Consider the following 23,236-nt stretch of genomic DNA (forward strand, 5'->3'; position numbering starts at 1 on the left):
ATGGTAGAATCCTCTGTATGTATTGTACTAAATTTTCTTTAAACCACTTAATCATTTTTATCCAGTGACAACATTTAATAATCCTTAAGAGTATTTTAAAATTTAAGTCTGGAGTCACTCCAGTAGCAAAATGAAATATTTTTAATCATTAAGTTATTTGGAAATGATGGAGGAAAGATTAAGTTGAGATTGCAATTTAGAGTTTTTGTATTTGTGATTTGGGAATAACAGTAGCAAACTTAACTGTTTATTTTGATATGATAGCCTCATAATGATTATAGTTCGACAGTAACATTATTTTCATCCTATTTAACCTAACAACACTAGAATAATTATAGTATAGTGTTGTAAAATTAGGCATGGTCATCTCCAAAAATGTAATTATTTTTAAATGTTCATGATGACATGTCTACGTCTTACAGTGTTACAGTCAAATAGCTTCTTAAAATGACTGAAGTCTTCACCTCAGATGTAGGTTAATGTAGTTCTTCAATCTAGCCATTTAATACTTTGATATTGCTTTTCAGAGAAGATTCAATAACTGAAAACAGCCATGGAGTGGAAAGTGCTTCCTATTCACCTGCTGGTGTTTTGTCTTTTCTTGATACAAGTTTCTTCTCAAGGTACCTTAACCGATAAAATTCTGAAACAATGTTTCCTTCTTGGCCTGAATCATTTATATGGGGGTTTCCACTTAAGAACTATTAAGAACTATTAAGAACTCTGTTACAGATGATGTGAAAACAAAATTTACCATATTTTTAAAAAATCGTTAATTATTTTTTAGTTTTAGTACCCTATAAACTCTCAGAGCCACCTAAAAAGAATATACAAGCTTATGTTTATGGGAGGGGAAAGGAGGAAGTAGAAGGTGCTTCCTTTTCCTCCATATTTTATGTAAAGTGAATATCTTTATCATGTTTCCCCCAGAAAACATTTCAAGATATTTTATCAGTATATATAGGGTAAGAGGCAGTGTGGCATATTAGATAGATTACAGGCTTTAGAATGAAGAATAACTGGATTCAAGTCCTGTCTGTCACACAATAGATGTAAGATCAGGGGCAAATAACTTTTGCATGCTCCAGACAATTCCCTAAGACTCTAGGTAGGTGAGATACCAACCTGGATAAATGGAGTGGGTTTCCATTCCAGGACTTTGCCACACTATGAAATCATAGGTCTATAATACCCCCACCAAGAAAAGTATGAGATAAGGTTATTTAAGTATTAAATTAAATTAACCCTTTTTCCCTTCCCTGTAGGTTAAAAAACACAGCCCTACCAACTACCTGGAAGAAGTGGTTTCTAACCACAAAAAATGTCATGGAAACAACAGATTAAATAAGTGAAAAATTAGGTTGATTGTTTTTGGCCAACATAATGGCAAAAGAGTTTGACTAACCTTTTTGTTGAATTAACTAAATGGACTCAGTGTTTTGCCATTAGGTAAACTTGATCTCAGTGTGGGAAAGTGTTAGGAATAATCATTATTCCTCTGAGATAGCATTGAGTTTTTTTTTTTTAAAAAAAAGTTATATCATTGTGTAGAGCTAGAAGGAATATCAAAGGTCATTAAGCCCAACTTCTTCATTTTATAGATGAGGAAACTGAGGCCCAATGAGGTTAAATGATTTACCCAGGATAGTAAGTTAAAGAAATAGGTTTTGAACCTAGGTTATCAAGACTCTATATCTAATGTCCTCAGTGTCAGTGGGCTGAATCTGTATCTGCATGCTTTTTTGATGGAGGGTTCTAGACCTGGGGTTCCATACCTTTCCTCATCCATTTGTAATTTATAGTTCTAGAGAATTGCCTGGAATATTGAAAGATTAAGTGACTTGCCCTGAAACCCTCAAATCTCTGACTCCAAGCACAGCATTTTGTCTACTCTGCCACATTTCCTTTAATCTGGATAAATATTACATACTATTCCATGTATAGAACACATATCTTAATGTATACATATATTGAATCTGTATTAACAAAAAGGCTCAAGTATGTGATCTGTTTTTATTAGACTCTTAGACTTTAAAAACTACCAGACTGTTGGGAGTTTATTTTTCCTTTAAAGGCAAAAAAAAATTGCAGTTGGAAATAATGTAGTGGAATTAAATTTTTAATGTTAAAATGTTATTGTAAATAACTATAAATAGCTGAATTTTGATTGTCAAAATGGGAACGCAGACTACCTGTGGTAGATATCATCTCAATGATCTTAGATTGATGAAAGCAGATATGAAATACTAAAAATGTAAAGTTGAGCAGCTCAGTATAGATGAACTTTTCTGTGCCATGAAAATGAAATGAGAAGTCTCTCAATTTTAACATACAACTTAATACTACAACTTAATACTAATTTTCATATACATTTCCAAAGTAGTAAATGCTTCCTTCCTTCACCGTACTTTACTTTGCGATGATTAAACTAAAAAAAAAACAAACTAATGTGATTAATCAATGATAACATAGAAAGGTAGGACACATTTCCTTTTTTTTTGAGGATTGTAACCTGCCTACCAGCTAATTTTTCACTTTTTTCAAAGATCTACCACCGACAAATTTGAACGAATCATCTGATTTTGTCTTGTCTGCTGCACTCTCGCCTTCTTTTCAAACGCTTGTCACTCCTTCCCTTTATGCTATATGTATATGCACACACGTGTTTGCCTAAGAGGCCGAAAGTCATTCTAATGTGATTGATGTTTGTGGGTTTTGTTATTGGTACTCTGGGTTCACTACCTTCAGTCTTTTCCAGCATGTTTCAGTCTCCCTCTACAGATTAAGGATAATTTTTCATTCTAGCAGATAAAAGTGAAGGTTGCATAACCATGGCTGTGTGTCTCAAGGAGATTATTAAGAGGTTTTACTCCTGTTTGCTGCTTGATCATCAGAAGACAATTGTGCTTATATGTTTCGGTTTTGTTGCCTTGTGTAGTTCTATTTGTTACCTTTACTTTCATGTGTAGCTGTTTTTGTTGGAATTTGGTTATTCCTCAGTCATTGATCTCCGAGTGTGAGCAATTGACTTCCCAGAATCTTAAAGAGTGCAGTTTCCCACCCCAAGCCCATCTTGTAGTAGGAGTTGCTGGGGAAGGGCCTATTGGCTTAGCCGGCAAATATTTACATAGGAACCAAAAAAAAATGCCTTTTTCCAATCCTGATATAGGAACTGATGTTGGTCATGATGGCAGTGGCATAGAACCCCATGAATTATTTTTTGTGTGAAACTATTGAAATGCCTAATGAATGTATTCTCTCATTCCTAAGAATATGACAACCTTCTTCCATATATTGGGTTCCTTGGAAGGAGAAAGTAATATCATTGTCAGACAATGGAACAGCAACCATAAACTTTTTTTACAGTATATTTTCCTCTTTCAATCCAATGGGTAAATAGCAAAATCTGCCCATTCCCCTATGTCCTATGCCTCTCCCCTCCCACCCTCTTTTTTTTTGCCATTCGATGTTTCCCTTGGTATCAATCAGCTGGTTTGGTCATGTTTACACTAGTATTGTGTAATTTTAGATTTACCAAGCTGTGCAGGGAGATGTGGGGAAGGGTATACTAGAGATGCCGCCTGCAACTGTGATTATAACTGTCAATACTACATGGAGTGCTGTCCTGATTACAAGAAAGTCTGCACTGTGGGTAAGTTCTTAAGCCCAACAGGCCCTCTGGAAAGGAGTACTGTTTCCTGAGATCCTTCCCTGTGGTCCTAGTCCCCTTGTTATTTTTAAATGGGCTTCTGTGTTTCATTTCACTGTTGTATGTCTTTCCCTCCCCTTGCATAAATGTTGCATTGTTGTATCTGAACATAGCACTTTGAAAAAAGTGCTATGAACAAAGCCTTTCGTTAGTTACCCAGACAAAAAAAAATTGACTCTCATATAGAGTACTATGAAGTCAACATCCCACCCCCTCCTCTACCAAAGTTCTGTTCGAGAAGTGGATAGTAGAGTACGTATAGTTACATTTTCCTTTGTTATATATGGAAAGGTTCCGATTGATAATCATTTTTGAGAATTTAAATGTTTCATTGCCTCATGAGGAGGCATAATCATTTGTGCTCTAGGACATTCATGTACACTATACACTATTCAAATGTTTAATATTAGCCATCAGATTCCTAAGGAACATTAAACTATAAACAAGATGGTACCCAAGGTGGAACCTCCATCATAGTTGATATCTCAGAAGTAATTAGACTGGAAGCCAACAGTGGGTAATATTGTTCCAATTCAAAATTAATTTTAACCATTTTGTCTTTAACACAAAATCAATTTCATATTCAATACAGGGAAAATCACTATTGTAACTTGTTAAAGTAACGCTTGGTTTTGAATTTAGATGTAAAGACTAAATTGCAAAGTAGTTCAACAAATGAACCCTAATGAATTCAACGCTCCTTTAAACAGGGATGATTTTAAATGGTAAGAACCATATTAAACCATGTAAATAACCCACACCTTGTAACTGAATCAGAATCATTTGAATTTATTAACATGTGTCACATTCATTCCTGATGATACATATTAAATCCTATTATGATGAATACCTTTGCCATAAAAGTCTTTCCTATATAACATAAGATCTCCAAGCCTAAACTAAAACCCACTTATAAAGTAATATTTGATATTATATAATTCTATTACAATAAATGAGACAAATCCTTAGAGTTTATTGTAATGGAATTTGACTTCTAGTAGACATAAAACTCATAGAATTGGTAGGACCACTCTGTGGAGGAGGTAGTAAGGGAGGAAAATTTCACTTGGATAGCATCATACAACAATGGTGTCAAATTCAAACAGAAATGGTCCACTAATCTGTACATAAGGATCTCTGCAGGCCATATATTGACTTAAAATGCTTTAAGTTTTAAAATAAAATGTTATCTTTGTTTTATCATATTTTTGTTTGTTTTGTTAAGTATTTATTTTACAACTACATTTTAATCTGATACAGGCTGCACTTGGGAGTTTGGTGGGCCGCATGTGGCCCTGTAGCCGCTTGTCTAAAACCTTAGTCCTACCATACAGGCATTCCCGATTTACAAAACACCTGAAAACATCCTTTACGCACAAACAACTGGTCTAAGTCACACCAGAAATAGAATGAGACTCCTCTTGAGTCTCTAGAAAGTGGAAAATGTTCATTTTTCCAAAGTACTTTATGTGGTTATCACTATGGCCATTAAGAGAGTGGACAGAAGAGATAGAGGGAACACGTTTCTGAGTCCCCTTCCTGAGTCCCCTAAGCAGACCGTTCCATAAGAACAATGGTATTAATAGTGGGTATGTTCCCAGGGCAATCCCCAATTATCTATTTGAGTCATGATATCTCCGAACTATAGAATTACTTATGGATTCAGGTGATAATATTATATACTATGGTATTTCACAGAATCATAGGATTTTTAGATTTAAAGCTGAAAGGGACCTCAGAAGCCATCAGGTTCAACCCCCTCATTTTATAGATGAGGAAATTGAGTCTTAGAGAAGTAAAGTGACTTGCTTAAGGTCATCGTTTCCTTTCTTCTGGAAAAGGACCAATGACATCAGGAAGGTGATGCCTTGACTTGCAAGTGAATTAGATTTAAGGGAGACAGAGCTGTGCAAAGTCATTAGCCTCACTCTCTTCTCCAAGGTCATCTGAATCCAGTGGCAAAACATAGGTCAGGACCCCTGGAGATGACCTCCAAGGGAAACCTTGGCCTTTTTAAGCTAAGGTCTTTCTCAGGTCTCAGTTTGTCTGAGGCAACAGCCATTCAGTGATTTGAGGCTAGGTAAGAAATGAGGCAAAAGATAGCCTCGTTTGTCTTCTCAAAAAAGCAAAAATTAAACTGAGAAGGGAAGACCCTCAGGGTTTCTGGTCAAGACAGAAACAATTGCCTAAGGTCACACAGGTGATAAATGGCAAAAGCAGGATAAGTCATTACTCTTTTCATTATACAACTTTTGTGGGCTAGCCTGGGAACTTAACCGCCATTCATACAACATTGCTTCTATGGGAAAATGCTTTCAAAGTTCCAAATAAGAAATCTCTAAATTTACTCTAGAATACCACCCGTCTATAAATTGTGGAATGCCACCATTTGCGGCACAATATGAACTGACTTTCATATCCATCTACACACACACACACACACACACACACACACACGTATGTATAATTGTTTTTTTTACATTTTGCTCTGGGTAGAGCTTTCCTGTAAAGGCCGTTGCTTTGAGTCGTTTGCCAGAGGGAGAGAGTGTGACTGTGACGCCGCCTGTAAGAAGTACGGCAAGTGCTGTTCGGATTATGAGGACTTCTGTGAAGAAAGTAAGTGTGATACGGTTCCAGTCAAAGGCTTTTGTTCACCTTTATATCTCATTGTATACTGAATTTTAGCCTCGCTATGGTCATTAAGGCAGCCACTATCTAAAACTGATGACTTTTGACCAACTATACTATTCAGTGGGAATTTTCTTTCACAAACAGAAATTTGAAGAGAATAGTATGCTATTAGTATATTATTTCATCAGTATATTATACAAATAGTATACTGGCAATACTATATATGAAATAGTTTTCTATACTAATGAAATAACAGGTCCGGTCCGGTCCCTACCCCTAACCTTACTAAAACCCACTAAGGGTTTTGTTTAGGATGGAAGGATAATAATGATAAAAAAAAACCCCTTAAATCCCTGATTATGTCTCTTGCCAAGCTATTACTTGCAAAATCCCTTTTCTGAAAACAAGATAGTTTTGGGAAGTGAATGAAAAATACTTGTATAATCTTATCTTTTGTTCCCCTAAACATTCTCGAAATGCCTGATAAGAGTGATCCGGATTCTTTGGAGGAGAGGAGAAAGACAGGGAAACTGCTAAGGCAGCAGAGTCCATGGGGAGACATTAGCTGCTCAGTGCTTTAATTGGAGCACATTCCAAAAATGATGGAGGCAACACCCTCCTAATTAAACACTTTAGCTCAGAGCCCATGCAGCTATCAGAAGAACAGAGGGTGAGTAAGACAAGCCTCACTCAGAGCACTGGCATTTGTTTTGGCTGTTTGTCATACAAGCTGAGGAGAGGAAAGGGAGATGGTGGTGGTGGTAATGAGAGGATATAAAGAAATAAATATTGCAGAGAAAAATATCTCATAAATGGAAATTTTTTTGTCCAAATCTGCTATTTTTTGAGGGGGGTTGTGTATTGGGGAACTCTCATTGTGGGGAAACTGTCTATGGAAGAAGATGGGCAACGCATATTTAAAACCATCTTAGATGGTTGTCTGAAGGCCCTTGAGGTTTAGTGATTTTCCCATGATTACACAGCTAATGTGTGTGAGAAGCAAGACTTGAACCCAGATCTTCCTGTCTCCAAAGTCGGCCCTCTATTTCCTGTACCACGCTGTCAAATGCTTTGTCCCATCACCTTTATTCAAGGCAGAATACAATGCAGAAGGGTAAATGGTTAATATTCTTAGTTGCCTGGCCTGTAGGTCTCACAGAAGTATGCAGTGCCTTAACTAAAGAGAAGGATATGTGCGTGTATATGGGAGGGAGAGGGGATGTCAGTGTGGGGTTTACATCAACTTGGTGAAGTGCACCTGTCTGATAATAAAAACGGATTCCTGTGTTGTGACAGGGTTGTTAAAAACACTGCCAGGAAGAATCTCTTCAAGAGGAAGCAAAGAAAAGGATTAAAGAATGTTCATGAAATCCCTTGGCATCAAACACCATTAAAACCAACATTTCTGTAGGGCCCAAAGATTTACCAGCCTCAGTCAATAGCATGCTCATTTCAAGTAGTGTTAGTTACAATAGAAATACCATACAACCACAGAATTTGGACAGCCGTTGCTTCATCTTAGTAGGATTTGACCCATAGCTAACATTCCATTTTTTTTTCATCACTAAGAGCCCTGTAGCATAGTGTTTGTATCCACTTATCATGCTAATAAAGTAACTTAGAAAGGTGGTTGTAGTTACAGTTTTACAAAGAAAGAAATTATAAGCAGATACTGATTTCTCTTAAATACTTCCCTGCCCAGATGGCTCTTTGGCAGTGTTTCTAACAATTGTTATTGCTGGCATTCCTGAAGTGGTCTCCTGCAGAAACTGTTGTAACTTGGCTTTGAATGGCTATTTGTTGATGGAAGCAGTAGTGTTTGATAATGCAGAGTCTTCTTGGTATCAAATCCCAATTTTTCTCTTCCTTTTCACTACTAGTCACTTTTCCTCATTACCCCAGTTTCATATTTTCTTTAAGGTCTTGTTTCCTGGGTAAAAAAAAATAGCAGAAAAAATATTATCATGTATTTTTTTCTAGACAGCTTAGAAATCCTACCACCTGTTTATTGTGAGTGGGATCATGGGATTTAGTTTTGGAAGCAGCTTTACAGATCACCTACTATGTGAGAGGGATGATAAACTCAGAAATGGAAAGGTCTTAGAGGTCATCCAGTTCAGTCTCTTCTCATTGAGCAGGTGGGAGAACTCAGGTCCATAGAAGTTAAACTAATTGTTCCAGGTTCTACAGTGAGGTAATGGAGAGTGAAAATGAGTATACTCATTTCTTAACTCAGTCCAGTGTTCTTCTCATCAATTTACTTATCAGACAATCGTAGATCCAAATTTGGAAGGGTCCTTAGATTCCTTCTTGACTGGTCCTGTAATTCTACATATGAGTAAACTGAGGCTCAGTGAACTGACTCACCCAGAGTCACACAGGTAGCAAGTACATGACAGAGCTGGGATTCAAACTCAGGCCCTAAGACTGCCAAGTTCATGGCTCTTTCCATTTCTTCACACCATAGCAGCGATTTAGAGCAACTGCCTTCAGAAGTGGCCCAATTATTAATGCGTGCAGACTAGATGCTCAGGAATCCACACGGATATGATTTTAGAAACATTTGCTCAGATAATCAGATATAGTTTTAATTAAAGGTGAAAGATGTATTCAAAATGAAAAGGAACCAAAGTATAGCTAGATTTATTCTTTTTTGTTTTGTTTTGTTTTGTTTTGCAAAGCAATCGGGGTTAAGTGACTTGCCCACATAGCTAGTAAGTGTCAAATGTCTGAGACTGGGTTTGAGCTCAGGTCCTCCTGACTCGAGGGGTGGTGCTCTATCCACTGCTCCACCTACCTGCCCCTAAATTTACTCTTACCAGTTACATAGTTTTGACAATTATATGGATTGTGAGATTGGTACTAACTGATTGATCTTGTTTGACCTCAGTACATAATCCAACCACACCACCACCACCTCCAAAGACTCCACGGCCATCTCCAAAGACTCCACGGCCACCTCCAGAAGCTCAAACCGTCAAATCAACAACTAAACGTTCCCCGAAAACTCCCAAGAAGAGGACCCCTGACAAAGTGGTAGAATCAGAGGAAATAACAGAAGGTAGGAAGAAGATGACTGTGACAAAAGGAAGTTTTCCTAATATCTGACATATGCAGATGGCAGACTGGTGCTAGCACTTTATCATGGGACTGTGAAAAGTTAGGAACATTTAGACATATAAAAGACTGGTTAAATTGTACGAAAAAATAGCTACTTATGTAACATTTAAGGTTTGCAAGGCACTTTACAAATATCTCATTTAATCCTCACAAAAATCTTATGAGGTAGGTATTATTATCCCCATTTTACAGAAGAAGAAACTGGGCAGACAGTAGTAACATGACTTGCTCAGGGTCACACAGCTCTTCAGTGTCCGAAGCAGGACTTAAACTCAGGTCTAGTACTCTAGCCACTGAACAGCCTAGCTGCCTCCATTTAAAACAGACAATTTAAAAGGAAGTTGGCTTTCTTTAAAGTGCAGGTAAGGGAGAAGCATAATCATTGATCTCTCTTTGGTTTCCCAAACCCAAGATTGAAAATAGATATAAATCAACATGATCTTCAAAGCTCTACTCAGGCCTTGCTTGAGTCTGGCTTCTAGGAAAGTTATACTTTTGGAGAGTATTGACAAGGATGGGATGTGGGAGAAAAATTGGTCCACCCACTATCAGTTGGGTGCTCTTCTTTCATGACTCTGAAATGCATCCTGTCATGTGCAAGGGAATACATGACGATGCCCTTTACTCAAATCAATGCAGGAAATAGACATTTTCTGATCAATAAAAGTCCGACTCCACTCGTTTTATTTGAACTGGATGGACTGCTTTGCAAAAGTTACAGTTCACACAATCCACTTCTTTATTTGATTACAGAACATTCTGTTTCTGAAAATCAGGAATCCTCCTCTTCCTCTTCTTCTTCCTCTTCAACTGTTCGGAAAACCAAGTCTTCTAAAAATTCAGCTGCTAATACAGCACCCAAGAAGAAACCCAAAGGTTTGAGCATTGATACAGATTAAATGCTATATCAATGCTAAATTAAGATTTTATAACTTGAAAATATGGGGTGGAGGCTGTAGGATTTGGTGATTTTTAAAAATTGGGGAAGGGACAATAACCATGTAATACTGTTTCAAAAGATAATGAATGAAGATTCTTAGAAGTTTTCTTGTATTCTAAATATAGTGTTTGAAAAAAATTAGAAAACATGAGGTCAAGATGAGGATCAGAAATTGACAAAAACAATGAATTTTCTACTCCAATTCAACCCAATTCTTAATGTTTATTATGTACAAGACATTGGAAATACAAGAATAAAACAAATAACAGTCCCTGTCCTCAGGGCATTTATGTATTACACACACACACACACACACACACACACACACACACACACATATATATATATATATACACATACGTAAATTATATGTATGTATATATAAATAAGTTTTTAGCTATTAAAATTTAAAACTTCACTAAATCTTTTGGGATGCTGTGTATATGTAGGTATACATATATGCACATATATGTATATACATACATATATATATACAAAATGGGTTGCCTATATATGTGAATACAAACACACACACACACACACACACACACACACACACAAAGCTGGGTCCTAATTAGTAGGAATAATGAATCCCCTTAAATGGTCGTATTTATTCAAATTTGTATTATTTGAAGTTATAATTCTGTAAAATGTGGCAATGGTTCCAACCCAGTGGAAATATGGAAATCTATAATGTGAATTCAAATAATGTAATCACTTAAGGAGATTATTTGCACTAATTGAGACTTAGCTCTCTCTGTGTGTGTACATGCTTGTATAATTGGAGAGAGGAGAGAGCACCAACAACTAGGAAGAGCAGGTTCAGGAAAGGATCTTTTAGGAGGTGGCGCATGTTCTGAGCCTTTCAGAAAGCTGGGGAGGCATTCTAAGAGACAGAAGTGAGGAGGGAATAAACTCCAGCCTATGCAAAGACCTGGAGGCTGGAGAAAAGAATACTGCATTCCATTAACACCAAATGGGTCAATTTGGATGGAACAGAGTTCATGAAGGGGAATAATATGAAATAAACTCCAAAAGGTAGCCATGGAGCCAGTTTTTTAGGAACTTTAAATGGCAAGTTGAAGATTTTGTATTTTGTCCTCAAGGTGAGAGGGAAGGTTTTTGGTTTTTTTTTGTGAAGGGGAGTGACATGGTCAGATTTTGTTCTCAGAAGAATTTTTTTTGGCAGTGGTGTAGTGGACCAGAGGAGAGAGTGGTAATTAGGAGTCCCACTATGAGGCTGTTGAAAGAATCTAGGAAAGAAGTGATAAGAACCTGAACTAGGGTTGTGAGTGAAGGAAATAGGTATGGATGCAAGACGTTGTGGAAGTAGAATTGACAATACTCATCAACTAATTGGGCACCAGAGGTAGGAGGGATGCGGGGAAGGAGACTTATTCTTACTGGCTCTTGGGCTCTCTCCTTTCTTCCAGCCCCCATACCTCACCTTCCATTCCTCACTTGCTTCACTCCTTTTACCCTTTTCTCTGATGCTCATATAGACCTCTCTTTCCAGTCAGTGACTTTGCCCATGGGATCTATCCTCTCTTGTCTGGTGCTCTTGGACGTCTTGGTCTCTCTCCTCACTGAATCCCATATTGACCATAGGGGTTTCCTATCTATTCCATATTTATCTCAGGGGTATTTCCTATATCACCTGAAATTATAAACATCTTGGGAAAAACTGATGGGAGGAGTACACGTTTCTTGATTTTTGTTTGTTTATTTTACTGCAGAAGCCCACATTGGCCTTGTTATGTGTAAGAAAAGAGTGGTTAGAGAAAGGATAACAGCTCATAGGCATACACGTACAGGAAGAAAGCTGAGCGGCTGCGACAACAGTGATTCTTGAGAAAATGAATAAGGGAACTGGGATTACAGGATGATGAAGATTGAGAGAGCAGATGAGAGGAGAAATGAAGAGAAGAAACATTTGAGAAAGGACTGTAATAGCACCAGAAGGGATGGGTGTGCCCATTTTCCCTGAAATTCCATAAGTTGCCCCTCACTGTACAACAAGAATATGTTATATTTTCACAATGATTTTCATTCTTTACATTCTTCTTCCCATTGATATAGATGATAGCATTGTGAGGCAGGGAGTACAGGTAGTTACATCATCATTTTACTTATATGGAAACTAAAGCCCAAAGAAGTTATGTGACTTGATCAGAGTAACACAAGTAGGAAGTGAAAGCAATGTAAAGACAATTCAAAGAATAACTTGAGCTGTGCATTTTTCCATAGCTAAAGATTCAAAGAAGAAGAGAACCCCCAAAGACAAGCCTACTCCAGCGCCTCCAGTTGTAGATGATGCAGGAAGTGGATTAGACAATGGACCTTTCAAGCCCACTGCTGCTCCTGACACTGATGTTCCTACCTCCCAGCCCAATAAAGTCACCACAACATTCAAAATGACAACAGCAGCACCTCCAGTAACCTCCAAGGACAGTAATAAGGTCACGTCTAAAGAGACAGCTACCACGACTGAAAAGGAGACATCAACAGCTGCTAAAGAGACATCAGTTGTAACAAAAGAGGTGACTAGTACAGATAAACAGACCTCAACTACAGCTAAAGAGACAACTACTTCAGCAAAAGAAACACTGACCACAGAGACAATGACAGCTGTTAAAGACCCTAATCCCACACCTAAGGATCCAAAGCCCACACCCAAGGACCCTGAGCCTACACCTAAGGAGCCTAAGCCTACACCTGAGGATCCTAAACCCACACCCAAAGACCCCAAACCTACACCTGAGAACACTAAACCTACACCCGTGGACCCTAAGCCCACACCCAAAGACCCCAAACCGACACCCGAGGACCCTAAGCCCACACCCAAAGACTCCAAACCGACACCCGAGGACCCTAAGCCCACACCCAAAGACCTCAAACCTAAACCTGAGGACCCTAAGCCCACACCCAAAGACCCCAAACCTAAACCTGAGGACCCTAAGCCCACACCCAAAGACCCCAAACCTAAACCTGAGGACCCTAAGCCCACACCCAAAGACTCCAGACCTACACCCAAGGAACCTAAGCCCACACCCAAAGACCCCAAACCTACACCTGAAGACCCTAACCCTATACCTGAGGACCCTAAACCTACACCTGAGGACCCTAAGCCCACACCCAAAGACCCCAAACCAACACCCGAGGACCCTAAGCCCACACCCAAAGACCCCAAACCTAAACCTGAGGATCCTAAGCCCACACCCAAAGACTCCAAACCTACACCCGAGGAACCTAAGCCCACACCCAAAGATCCCAAACCTACACCTGAGGACCCTAAACTTACACCTGAGGACCCTAAGCCCACACCCAAAGACTCCAAACCTAAACCTGAGGACCCTAAGCCCACACCCAAAGATCCCAAACCTATACCTGAAGACCCTAAACCTATACCTGAGGACCCTAAACCTACACCTGAGGACCCTAAGCCCACACCCAAAGACCCCAAACCTAAACCCGAGGACCTTAAGCCCACACCCAACGACCCTAAACCGACACCTGAAGAACTTAAGCCCACACCCAAAGACCCCAAACCTACACCTGAGGACCCTAAGCCTGCATCCAAAGATCCCAAACCTACACCTGAGGACCCTAAGCCCACATCCAAAGACTCTAAACCCACACCCAAAGACCCTAAACTTACACCTAAGGACCCTGAGCCTACACCTGAGGACCCTGCACCTTTCCCCAAAGATGCAACTTCTGCACCTACTATATCTGAAGTGACTACAATTGCTGAGGATAAAGTAATGGAAAAAGATACACCTACTCCAAAAATTACAACTGTTCCACCTAAGGTGACAAGTACAACCACTAAAGTGACAACGAGAACAGTCAGTTCACCAAAAGTGACAACTAAAGTGACAACTACTACAGCTAAAGCAACGACTACTGCCACCAAAGTGACAACTACTACTGCTAAAGAGACAACTACCAAAGCCGAAGAAACAGCGACTGTATCTGATGATAAAACTCCTTCTCCTAAAGTGACGACTCCTACACCTAAAAAGCCAACTCCTAAGGTGACAACGACAACAACCAAAATGACAACAACAACCACCAAAGCAACAAGTGCTGCACCGGATGAGACCACTGCTGCCCCCAAAGTGACCCCTAAGCCTAAAACGACAACTGTCCCTAAAGTGACAACACAGAAGACAACCACCACAACAAAAGAGACAACAACAACCAAAGATGAAACTACTGCTACCCCCAAAGTGACCCCTAAGCCTAAAGTGACCACAACTGTCCCTAAAGTGACAACACAGAAGACAACCACCACAACAAAAGAGACAACCACAACCAAAGATGAAACTACTGCTACCCCCAAAGTGACCCCTAAGCCTAAAGTGACCACAACTGTCCCTAAAGTGACAACACAGAAGACAACCACCACAACAAAAGAGACAACCACAACCAAAGTGACAACTGCTGTACCAGATGAGACCACTCCTGTCCCCAAAGTGACCCCTAAGCCTAAAGTGACAACAACTGTCCCTAAAGTGACAACATCGAAACCAATGAAAACAACCACCCCAACAAAAGAAACAACCACAAAAGCTAAGGAAACAACTGTTGTAACAAAAGACAGAACTACTCCTTTGCTTCCAACTCCTGATCCTAAAATGACCAATAAGAAGACCACCCCTGCACCTAAGGAACCAGTAACTACACCCAAAATCATAACTACAACTGAAGAGACATCAACAGCAACTGAACTGAACTCTACGCCATTGGCTGAGACTATACTTCAAACCACTCCTGGACCCAACAGAAGGCCAGATTCTGAAATCACAAGCTCTCTTACCATAAAAGAAGTCACTCCAAAAAATGAAAATTTAAACATTTTTGAGCAGAAGCCTTACTTGAATCCTAGGCCTCCTGTGTTTATTCCAATAGGTATCCCAGGTTCTAGCATCTACGGGGGAAGACCCAGTCAAGGCATTATCAACATCCCAATGCTTTCAGGTAATTTAAATAGTCTGGTATTCTTCTATTTTCTGAGTGTAATGATGTCGTGTCTATGGAATTATATTATCTGAAATGATTAAGTTTTCAACATCAGGAAAATATACATTCCATCAGACTAGCCATGATACGGATCAAAGGGAAAATGATAGGGTAGAACATCTGGAATTGGTTTATCTTGCTATCTTTGACAGATTTTGATATGTCTAGGCCACTTCCAGAAGTCATCACCTGAAAGTGGGAGATGGTGATGTTAAAAATGGTAAAAACAAACAAGCAAACAAAAAACAAAAATCCAAGCTCACCAAAACTCCAAAAAGATACTTCAAAAAAATCTGTTACACAGGCACAAGTGCAGTTCGTTAGATAGTTTCAGTAGTGGTGAGTCGAAGAACCCTGATTTTCTACCAGCCACTTCTGAGATGTTTCTTGTATCTTTAAGCTGTCCACATTTGAAATGTTTCTCTAGGTGAGCAGGAATCTTTAGTCTTTTGAAACCAAGGCACTAAATGGTATGAGGACTATTCAGTGAGCCAAGAAAGCTCATTGTGAATAAATAACTCTTTAAGAGCCCTACATTTCTTATACTGTCCAAAAAGTTGGTTGAATTTTACAGACTCTCCTTTAAACATTTCATGTTTTCAATAATATATTTTTAAAAATCTTCAACTCTACCATAAAAGGTGAAATGAAAACATCTTCAATACTTAATATGTTGGTAAATCTGTGAGCTAGTTGATACTCCCTCCAACAGGGTAGACCTCGAAACCTACCCATGCCTTCTTATCCCTTGCAGCATTTCTTCTTGTCCTCCAGTAAATGCTTCACAAGAAACCCACCCATCACTCTGGGAGCCTTCCGTAGGAGGTCTCTGGATGTTACATGGGTACTACTGAGGATGTAGCCTTTCTGTTTTTGGCACTTTCCTCATCTCCCCTTGACCTAACTCTCCCTCTCCTCTTAGCTGCTTTCTCATTCCAGTTCTGAGAAGAAAGATTAAATTAATCCTGATATTCCTGGCAAGAACATCTGAATCAATTGCCTTATTATTCTGATCACCACTGTCTATGACTTTTTTCTCCAAAACAATATTCCTGAGCCACCTCTCCCCTGTGCACTATCCTTTTCTACTAGAATGTAAGATCCTTGTGGGCAGACTGTTTTGCTTACTTGTATTTTTATCACTAGCACTTACCATGGTGCCTGGTACACAGTAAGATATGAACTGGACTGATGATTTCATTGGTATACGGAACTAACTTTGGGTGAGGAAACTCCTTTTACCTATAAAGATTGGCATTTTTGTTGCAGCTTATAGCTGTAGAGAGTTGATTAGAGTGAAGAGTCGTCTAGGGTCACAGAGCCAGTATGAGTCAGAGTTCTTCCTATCCAATTTCCATCTATTATGTCATGCTGCCTTAGTGAGTCCTTAATCGTTGCTTTTTTCATTCATTCATTTTCCTTAGCTCTATTTGACTCTCTTTTGCAGTCTTAATTTTTTGATAATCTTTTTTATGCCATTTCTTGTATACTGGTAATGTGTTTACTAACATGTACTATCTAGCTCTTGATTGCCTTGGAATAACCTATAATTGTGATTCTTTGGAGATAGAGGTATTTATTCCATGACTCATAATGGAAACCTATTGGGTTTAAAAAATGTTTTGTTCTTTTGTTTCAGGGAAAATTTTAGGGTCATTTAAAGCAGTGCAAAATTTCCCAAATGCTATTTTTACTCCTTTATTCTGGGCTTAATTTATTGTCCATCTGCAGAACTGAACAACAGCAACAACAACAAAATAAAAATTTTCCATATTCGGTTAAAGTATCCTCATAGAATCACAAAGTTTTAGACCTGGACTCAGAAATCATCTAGAGGTCCAAGATGCTCATTCCATAGAAGGAAACTGAAGTCTGGTGGTTATTTGTCCAGGGTCACATAACTAGGGACCCACTGAATTTGTGCTCTGCCCTCCACAATCAGACTCCTATCTACCCTGCCAGTTAGGCCCAGAACCCAAGGCTCCTGACTTTATATAGATTCCATGAAAAAGAGCTTTAAACTCACTTGGACTCTTAAATTTAACTTTAGTGGAATACTTTCTAAAAAGAATAGGATTATGAAATATATGATCATCTTATCACCTTTGAAATCCAATCCCATCCCTTCTGGTTTGAATTACGTTATCTAAAAGCAGAAGTTAGGATGTAAAAAAAAGCCATTGTATGTAGTAGAATCTAGAGGAATGAAAAAGAATTTTTTTTGTCATTAAGTTTAATATTCTCTTTCCCTTCTCCACCTCATTCTCCCACCAATGTATACTTTATACTGATTATTTCAGATGAGACTAACTTATGCAATGGGAAGCCAGTAGATGGACTGACTACTTTGCGCAATGGGACAATGGTTGCATTTCGAGGTGAGCTGAACATAAAAAATCCTGTCTTCTCACTGACTTTGTGGCATTTATGAGAATACCACAGCTGTGAAATATTGTCTTGGCGGTGGGGGCAGGGTGTTGGATCTACTCGTTGCTAAAGACTTATAATGATCCTTCTAGACATTGAGACTTTCAAATACTGTCTTTGTAAAATATGCCGTATGAAAAATGTGGTTGTCTACCCAGAGCCTGAAGTGAAATAAACGCATTCAGAAATGCATTCAAAATACTTGGGCAGGTAGGATATTTCTTCTCTGCCCATGAGGTTGTGCCAGTTTCATTTCATGCTAATTGGTATGACTTCAAAATGTCTATTTCCTGCCTTTCTTTTGGAAAGATACCTTGCTTTTGAGATGCCACTAAAGCTTGATGCAGTTGTAGGTATATCAAAAAGGCAGGAAGGGAAGTGGATGGGTTGTTCAAGGTCATAACTAGATGGTTGCAACATAAACTTCAGTTCTATCATAATCCTTATTCCATATATTTGCACCTCAGTGTTTGCTTTACAGATTCATTAGTTTTTCTGTACCTTCTCCTTCTACAAAGACTACAACCCTACTACACCTTACTAGACGATCTTAGAGAATTGATGTGACTAAAAATGCCATCACCTTGTATCCAACCTTCTGGCTTAGGCCTCTCTGAAAATAACTAGTTGGTCCTTGGACGACTGACATTATATAATCTGTTGCCAGGATGGTACGTACTCAAAGCCTTGCTAACTTTGTAGAACCTACTAGCGCTTGACCTCTGTTGGCATTCCTTTCAAGGACCCAGGGTCACCTCCACACCATGATAGAGGTGCTGGAGTTGAATTTTAACGGAGAAGTCGTATTAACCTTTTAAGCATGATATTATTTTAAATCTGGAGATCTAAACTATTTCTTCAAACTTATTTCTTGACAAATTTTAATAGTTGTTAGTATAATTTTGAAAATGTTAGGCTTGTCACATTGGACAAGGATTCCCAATAGTACTAATACTTTTTAATCCATATATTGATTTCTATTTTTCCAAAATGTTTCCATGCATACAAGGATGGCTGCCTGGAAGAAGTTCCAATTGCAAATTGGGCTTTTGGGATAGAATTAAGTGATGATGTTTACTCTTGTCTTACATCTTTAGGTCATTATTTCTGGTTGCTGAATCCATTCACTCCACCATCACCAGCTCGGAGAATTACTGAGGTTTGGGGTATCCCTTCTCCCATTGACACTGTTTTTACTAGATGTAACTGTGAAGGAAAAACTTTCTTTTTTAAGGTGAGGAAAATAACTTATGAAAGGAAAAATGGCAGCAGTAATTTTGTTCACTGATGTATTATTAATCACGAAGGTTCAAAAAGATAGGCAAATGTTAGGTATCACAGAGCAATCGTACTCTCGTGTTTTTGTTCATGGATAGTTAATGATAGGAACAATAAAGGATAAAGATTACCCACAGTTAATTAACTGTTTCTAGATTCTTTTTCCTCTCATTTATAAAAAGATGAGCTGCATCTGTAGGCACAGAATTCGATTTAATCTTAGTAGACATATATTTAATGGTTCATCAGTATTCAGACCTGCAGCCTTGGGACCACATGTGGCCTTCTAGGTCCTTGGATGTGGCCTTTTGACCGGGTCCAAGTTTTACAGAACAAATCATTTCATTAAGGGAATTTGTTCTGTGAAATTTGGATTTAGTCAAAGGGTTGTACTTGAGGACCTAGAGGGCCACAGGTAGCCTCCAGGCTGCAGGTTCCCCACCTCTGCTCCTCTACCAATGATAACCAAAAACCCTCTACACATGCTCTCATGAGTTTCTCTAGCCAAAAATAAAACCACACCAAACCCCGAAACAAAAAATATATGTAGCTGTAAAATTTTTGGTAATGAGCCTCTTTAAATATAGTAAGGCTGTTCCTCAAATGACATATATTCATTGGGCCCATACTGGGCCATTTCTAACTTTGTAGGACCCACTGAATTTGTGCTCTGCCCTCCACAATCAGACTCCTATCTACCCTGCCAGTGATATTTTGTATTTCCCTCCCCCTCCCCACCTCTACCCTTCAGCTGTTCTTTATTCCTGTCAAATTGGTCTAACTATTCTCCATACATGAGTCTATTTCTTCCTTTGGTCCCTTTGCATGAATGCATAAGGTCCAGAATGAACTCCCTTAACTCCATTTTATAGAATCCCTAACAACTCAGATGATGCTTCCTAAATGAGGCTTTTCCTGACACAAACCCCTCCATGCTACTAGGTACAAGCCTTTCTCTTGACACTTGTATTAACAACAGAATGCAATCTCTCTGAGGGCAGGAACATTTAGTTTTGTCTATTTCCCAACATCTAGCAGCATACAGGCACTTTATAGTTATTTAATATATTGAAATTGTAGAGGGCATTATGCTTTGTAAAGGGCACTGGATTTAGACTTCATTACCCGGCTCCTTATCTTAATACCTGTTTGACTTTGGACAAGTCACTTAACCCAGCTTCTTTATCTGTAAAAAGGGAGGTCTTTCCAGTGTAGGTCTATGGTTCTGTGATCCTAGATGAATTTGAATTACCTCTGTACCATGATGGAGCAGTAGTGGGAGAAAACTTACAAAAAATACTTTCTACCTAGTTAAAAGTTTTACCTTATGCATTTAATTAAGAAAATATTTATTACACTCCCTCCTTCCTCCCCCTCACCCCCATCTACTAATATTTTCTGTTTCACATATTAGGATTCTCAGTACTGGCGATTCACCAATGATGTAAAAGATCCAGGTTATCCTAAACCAATTGTTAAAGGATTTGGAGGTCTAAATGGGAAAATAGTGGCAGCTTTATCAATAGCAAAATACAAAAACAGGCCGGAATCTGTGTATTTTTTCAAGAAAGGTATGTAGTGTTTAAATTATCTGTAGGATTATGACACTTCTAAGATTTGCACCAAAGTCAACGTATTTGCTGGCTGAAGCTTTGGTTGCCTCCATCTATTTAACTTCTGTGTTTACTGATATCAAAGGTATTTTTTGGCTATAGATGCCTAGATGGAAGGGTACTGACTTGGGAATCAAAGGCAATTCTAGTTCTAGTGGCCACTAGATATGCTGCTCTATCATTAATTTGCTGTCTGAACTTTGTAAAGTTACATAAAATTTTTAGGCTTCAATTTTCCCAGTTCATAAAACAAAGAGACTAAATCTGTTGAACTAAAAGTTCCTCTCTTTGCTAATTATTTTAATAATTGTTTTATGATTTTATTGTAATGCCACTTGGAATCTTTTTTGGGTACTTAAAATACAAGAAATATGAGTCATAAACCAGTTCATACTTTGAAACCTACTTTTTACCTTTTCCTACATGAACGATTTTCACAATATAATCTATTTCCATATTAGGTGGCACCATTCAACAGTATACTTACCAACAGGAACCAACTAAAAAGTGTTCTAGAAGAAAATCCCCTATAAACTATTCAGTTTATGGAGAACCCACCCAAGTCAGGAGGCGTCGCTATGAACGGGCTCTTGTTCCCTCCCAAACACATACCATTAGAATAAGCTATTCACCTGTCAGAGTCACTTATCAAAAAGGTAAACCACACATTTTTCTTACATATATTGTATTAGGAATGAAAGTTTAAATGACTGTTATTTGGCTTCATATAGCAAGGCTATGCGTAAACATCTAAGCAGTCTGAATTAGGGGGTCTGGAATTCAAAATTATGCCACAACTTATGTTATCTGGTACAATACCTTTATTTCTAGAAATTACCCAAAGGTCAGTGTTGTACCAAACCTACTTCACTTCTCTGTCTGGGAAAGGGGTTTCATTTACTCAGACTGGCTAATGGCCTGATTTGTTTATGGTATACTTACTCAAATATCTTTTGTGATATAAAAAATGTGTCTCTCACACACAGGTCTCCTGCATAATGAAGCTAAAGTGAATACGGTATGGAGAGGTCTTCCAAACATGGTTACCTCAGCTATAGCATTGCCTAACATTAGAAAACCTGATGGTTATGATTACTATGCCTTTTCTAAAGGTAAGAGATTAAGATAAATCTTACTAGCTACTGGAGCTGACTATTCAATCATGAATAATTCAAAGACAGACAATTGCAAACTGATGACTAGAGACATAAGGTCTAAATATCTTTGCTAGAATCATTTAAATCCAATTTTAGGTTTAAAAATTGTATCCCATAATTATGGAAATTAGAAGTGGGTAAAGTCAAATAAGAGTAATCTGAGTAAAATTTTATAGATTCAACCTGATATCTGTGAAACTTTTACTGTAAGTTTTATGATACAGAGTATACTGATTTAAGTTTACTAAATTTAATTTGCCTAAGAATTTTCCTCTAGTTCATCACTATTTTACAGATTTGTGTGAATACTTTTTTGAGGGGTGGGTAGAATATTTGACACATGACATGTAAAGTCATTTAACCTATCTGGGCCTCAGTTTCCCATTTATAAAATGACAGGATTGGACTAGATGATGCATAGTTTTGAAAAATGCTCATTTAGAAATTATTAAGTTGTATATCTGAAATGTAGTAAAACTTCATATTTCAAACTATTATGTTTTGTCAGAAAATTTGAATATTCAAATGGAAAAAAGGGCTTTAATGGGATAATAAAAACAAATTATTCCTACTTTATTAAAAATGTTTTCTTTTAATCTAGATCGATATTACAACATTGATGTGCCTAGCAGAACAGCAAACTTAATCGTCACCCGTACAGGACAGACGTTATCCAACGCCTGGTATAAATGTCCTTAAGTCTGATTTCAAAAGATATAAAAAACTTAAAGAAAATAATATTTTAACACGAAAATGATTTTATTAATAAAGATGTTGAAATGTGTGCATACCAATTTAAGTACAAAGCACTTTTAACTTCAGCAATCATTACACTAAAACAGTAGCAGATTTGACAGTCTTATTCACAACTACAATAATAGTTTACAAAGCTTTTAATTAATATTTCCTCTGTTTAGGCCTCCTCTGCCTCCCATTGCATGGGTCATACCTGCAGGAGGAAAAAAAAGAAGCAAATATAAATGTTCCCTTTAAAAAATCTAACAACAAGGGAATCAGGTTTTCTACTCTATTTTTATAATAGGCTAGAATGCAAATGATTTCCAGTTTTTATTATTATTATGTATTTAAGAATGACTTTTATGTTTTTATGATACCAAGACTCAGTATACAATTTCTGTGTAGGAAAATAGGATAAGGGAACTATTAAAAGACTCCTCCATTTTTGTATTAGTTAGGTGGAATCACCTAAAATACTTTCTTTTGTTGGATATAAAGAGAAAACAAAGGGAGCGATGGTTAAAGAAGATCAGATACAACATTTTAATTTTTCAAATTTTATTTTTGATATGAGGAAAGAACATGATTAAATAAGGTG

General features: G+C 37.9%; 2 protein-coding genes across 3 annotated transcripts in view; one reads left to right on the top strand and one right to left on the bottom strand.

Moving 5' to 3' along the window:
* The first annotated feature begins 525 nt into the window (after positions 1–525).
* On the top strand, positions 526–22,694 carry PRG4 (proteoglycan 4). Of its 2 annotated transcripts, XM_036754726.1 has the most exons (12): positions 526–623; positions 3,530–3,652; positions 6,206–6,325; positions 9,231–9,401; positions 10,214–10,336; positions 12,648–15,383; positions 17,726–17,803; positions 18,950–19,086; positions 20,545–20,701; positions 21,205–21,399; positions 21,730–21,855; positions 22,502–22,694. In XM_036754726.1, the coding sequence occupies exons 1-12, from the start codon at positions 554–556 to the stop codon at positions 22,597–22,599; spliced, it is 4,134 nt and encodes a 1,377-aa protein (XP_036610621.1). In that variant the 5' UTR covers positions 526–553; the 3' UTR covers positions 22,600–22,694. The 2 variants fall into 2 exon arrangements, with proteins under 2 accessions (XP_036610621.1, XP_036610622.1); XM_036754727.1 differs by lacking the exon at positions 10,214–10,336.
* TPR (translocated promoter region, nuclear basket protein) overlaps positions 22,641–23,236 on the bottom strand; it is an 81,874-nt gene continuing 81,278 nt past the window's right edge. Inside the window, 1 exon segment of the mRNA XM_036754725.1 lies at positions 22,641–22,849. Coding sequence (XP_036610620.1) covers positions 22,794–22,849 — 56 coding nt within the window. The 3' untranslated portion in view covers positions 22,641–22,793.

The sequence above is a fragment of the Trichosurus vulpecula genome, chromosome 4 (genome assembly GCF_011100635.1).
Source record: "Trichosurus vulpecula isolate mTriVul1 chromosome 4, mTriVul1.pri, whole genome shotgun sequence".
Classification (NCBI taxonomy): Eukaryota; Metazoa; Chordata; class Mammalia; order Diprotodontia; family Phalangeridae; genus Trichosurus; species Trichosurus vulpecula.

Bases quoted from the DNA above. Each gene is read 5' to 3' on its own strand.
- PRG4 (XM_036754726.1), top strand. From the start codon at position 554: ATGGAGTGGAAAGTGCTTCCTATTCACCTGCTGGTGTTTTGTCTTTTC. The intron at 15,384-17,725 runs GTAATTTAAATA...TGATTATTTCAG, and splicing joins CAACATCCCAATGCTTTCAG to ATGAGACTAACTTATGCAAT. The intron at 21,856-22,501 runs GTAAGAGATTAA...CTTTTAATCTAG, and splicing joins TTACTATGCCTTTTCTAAAG to ATCGATATTACAACATTGAT.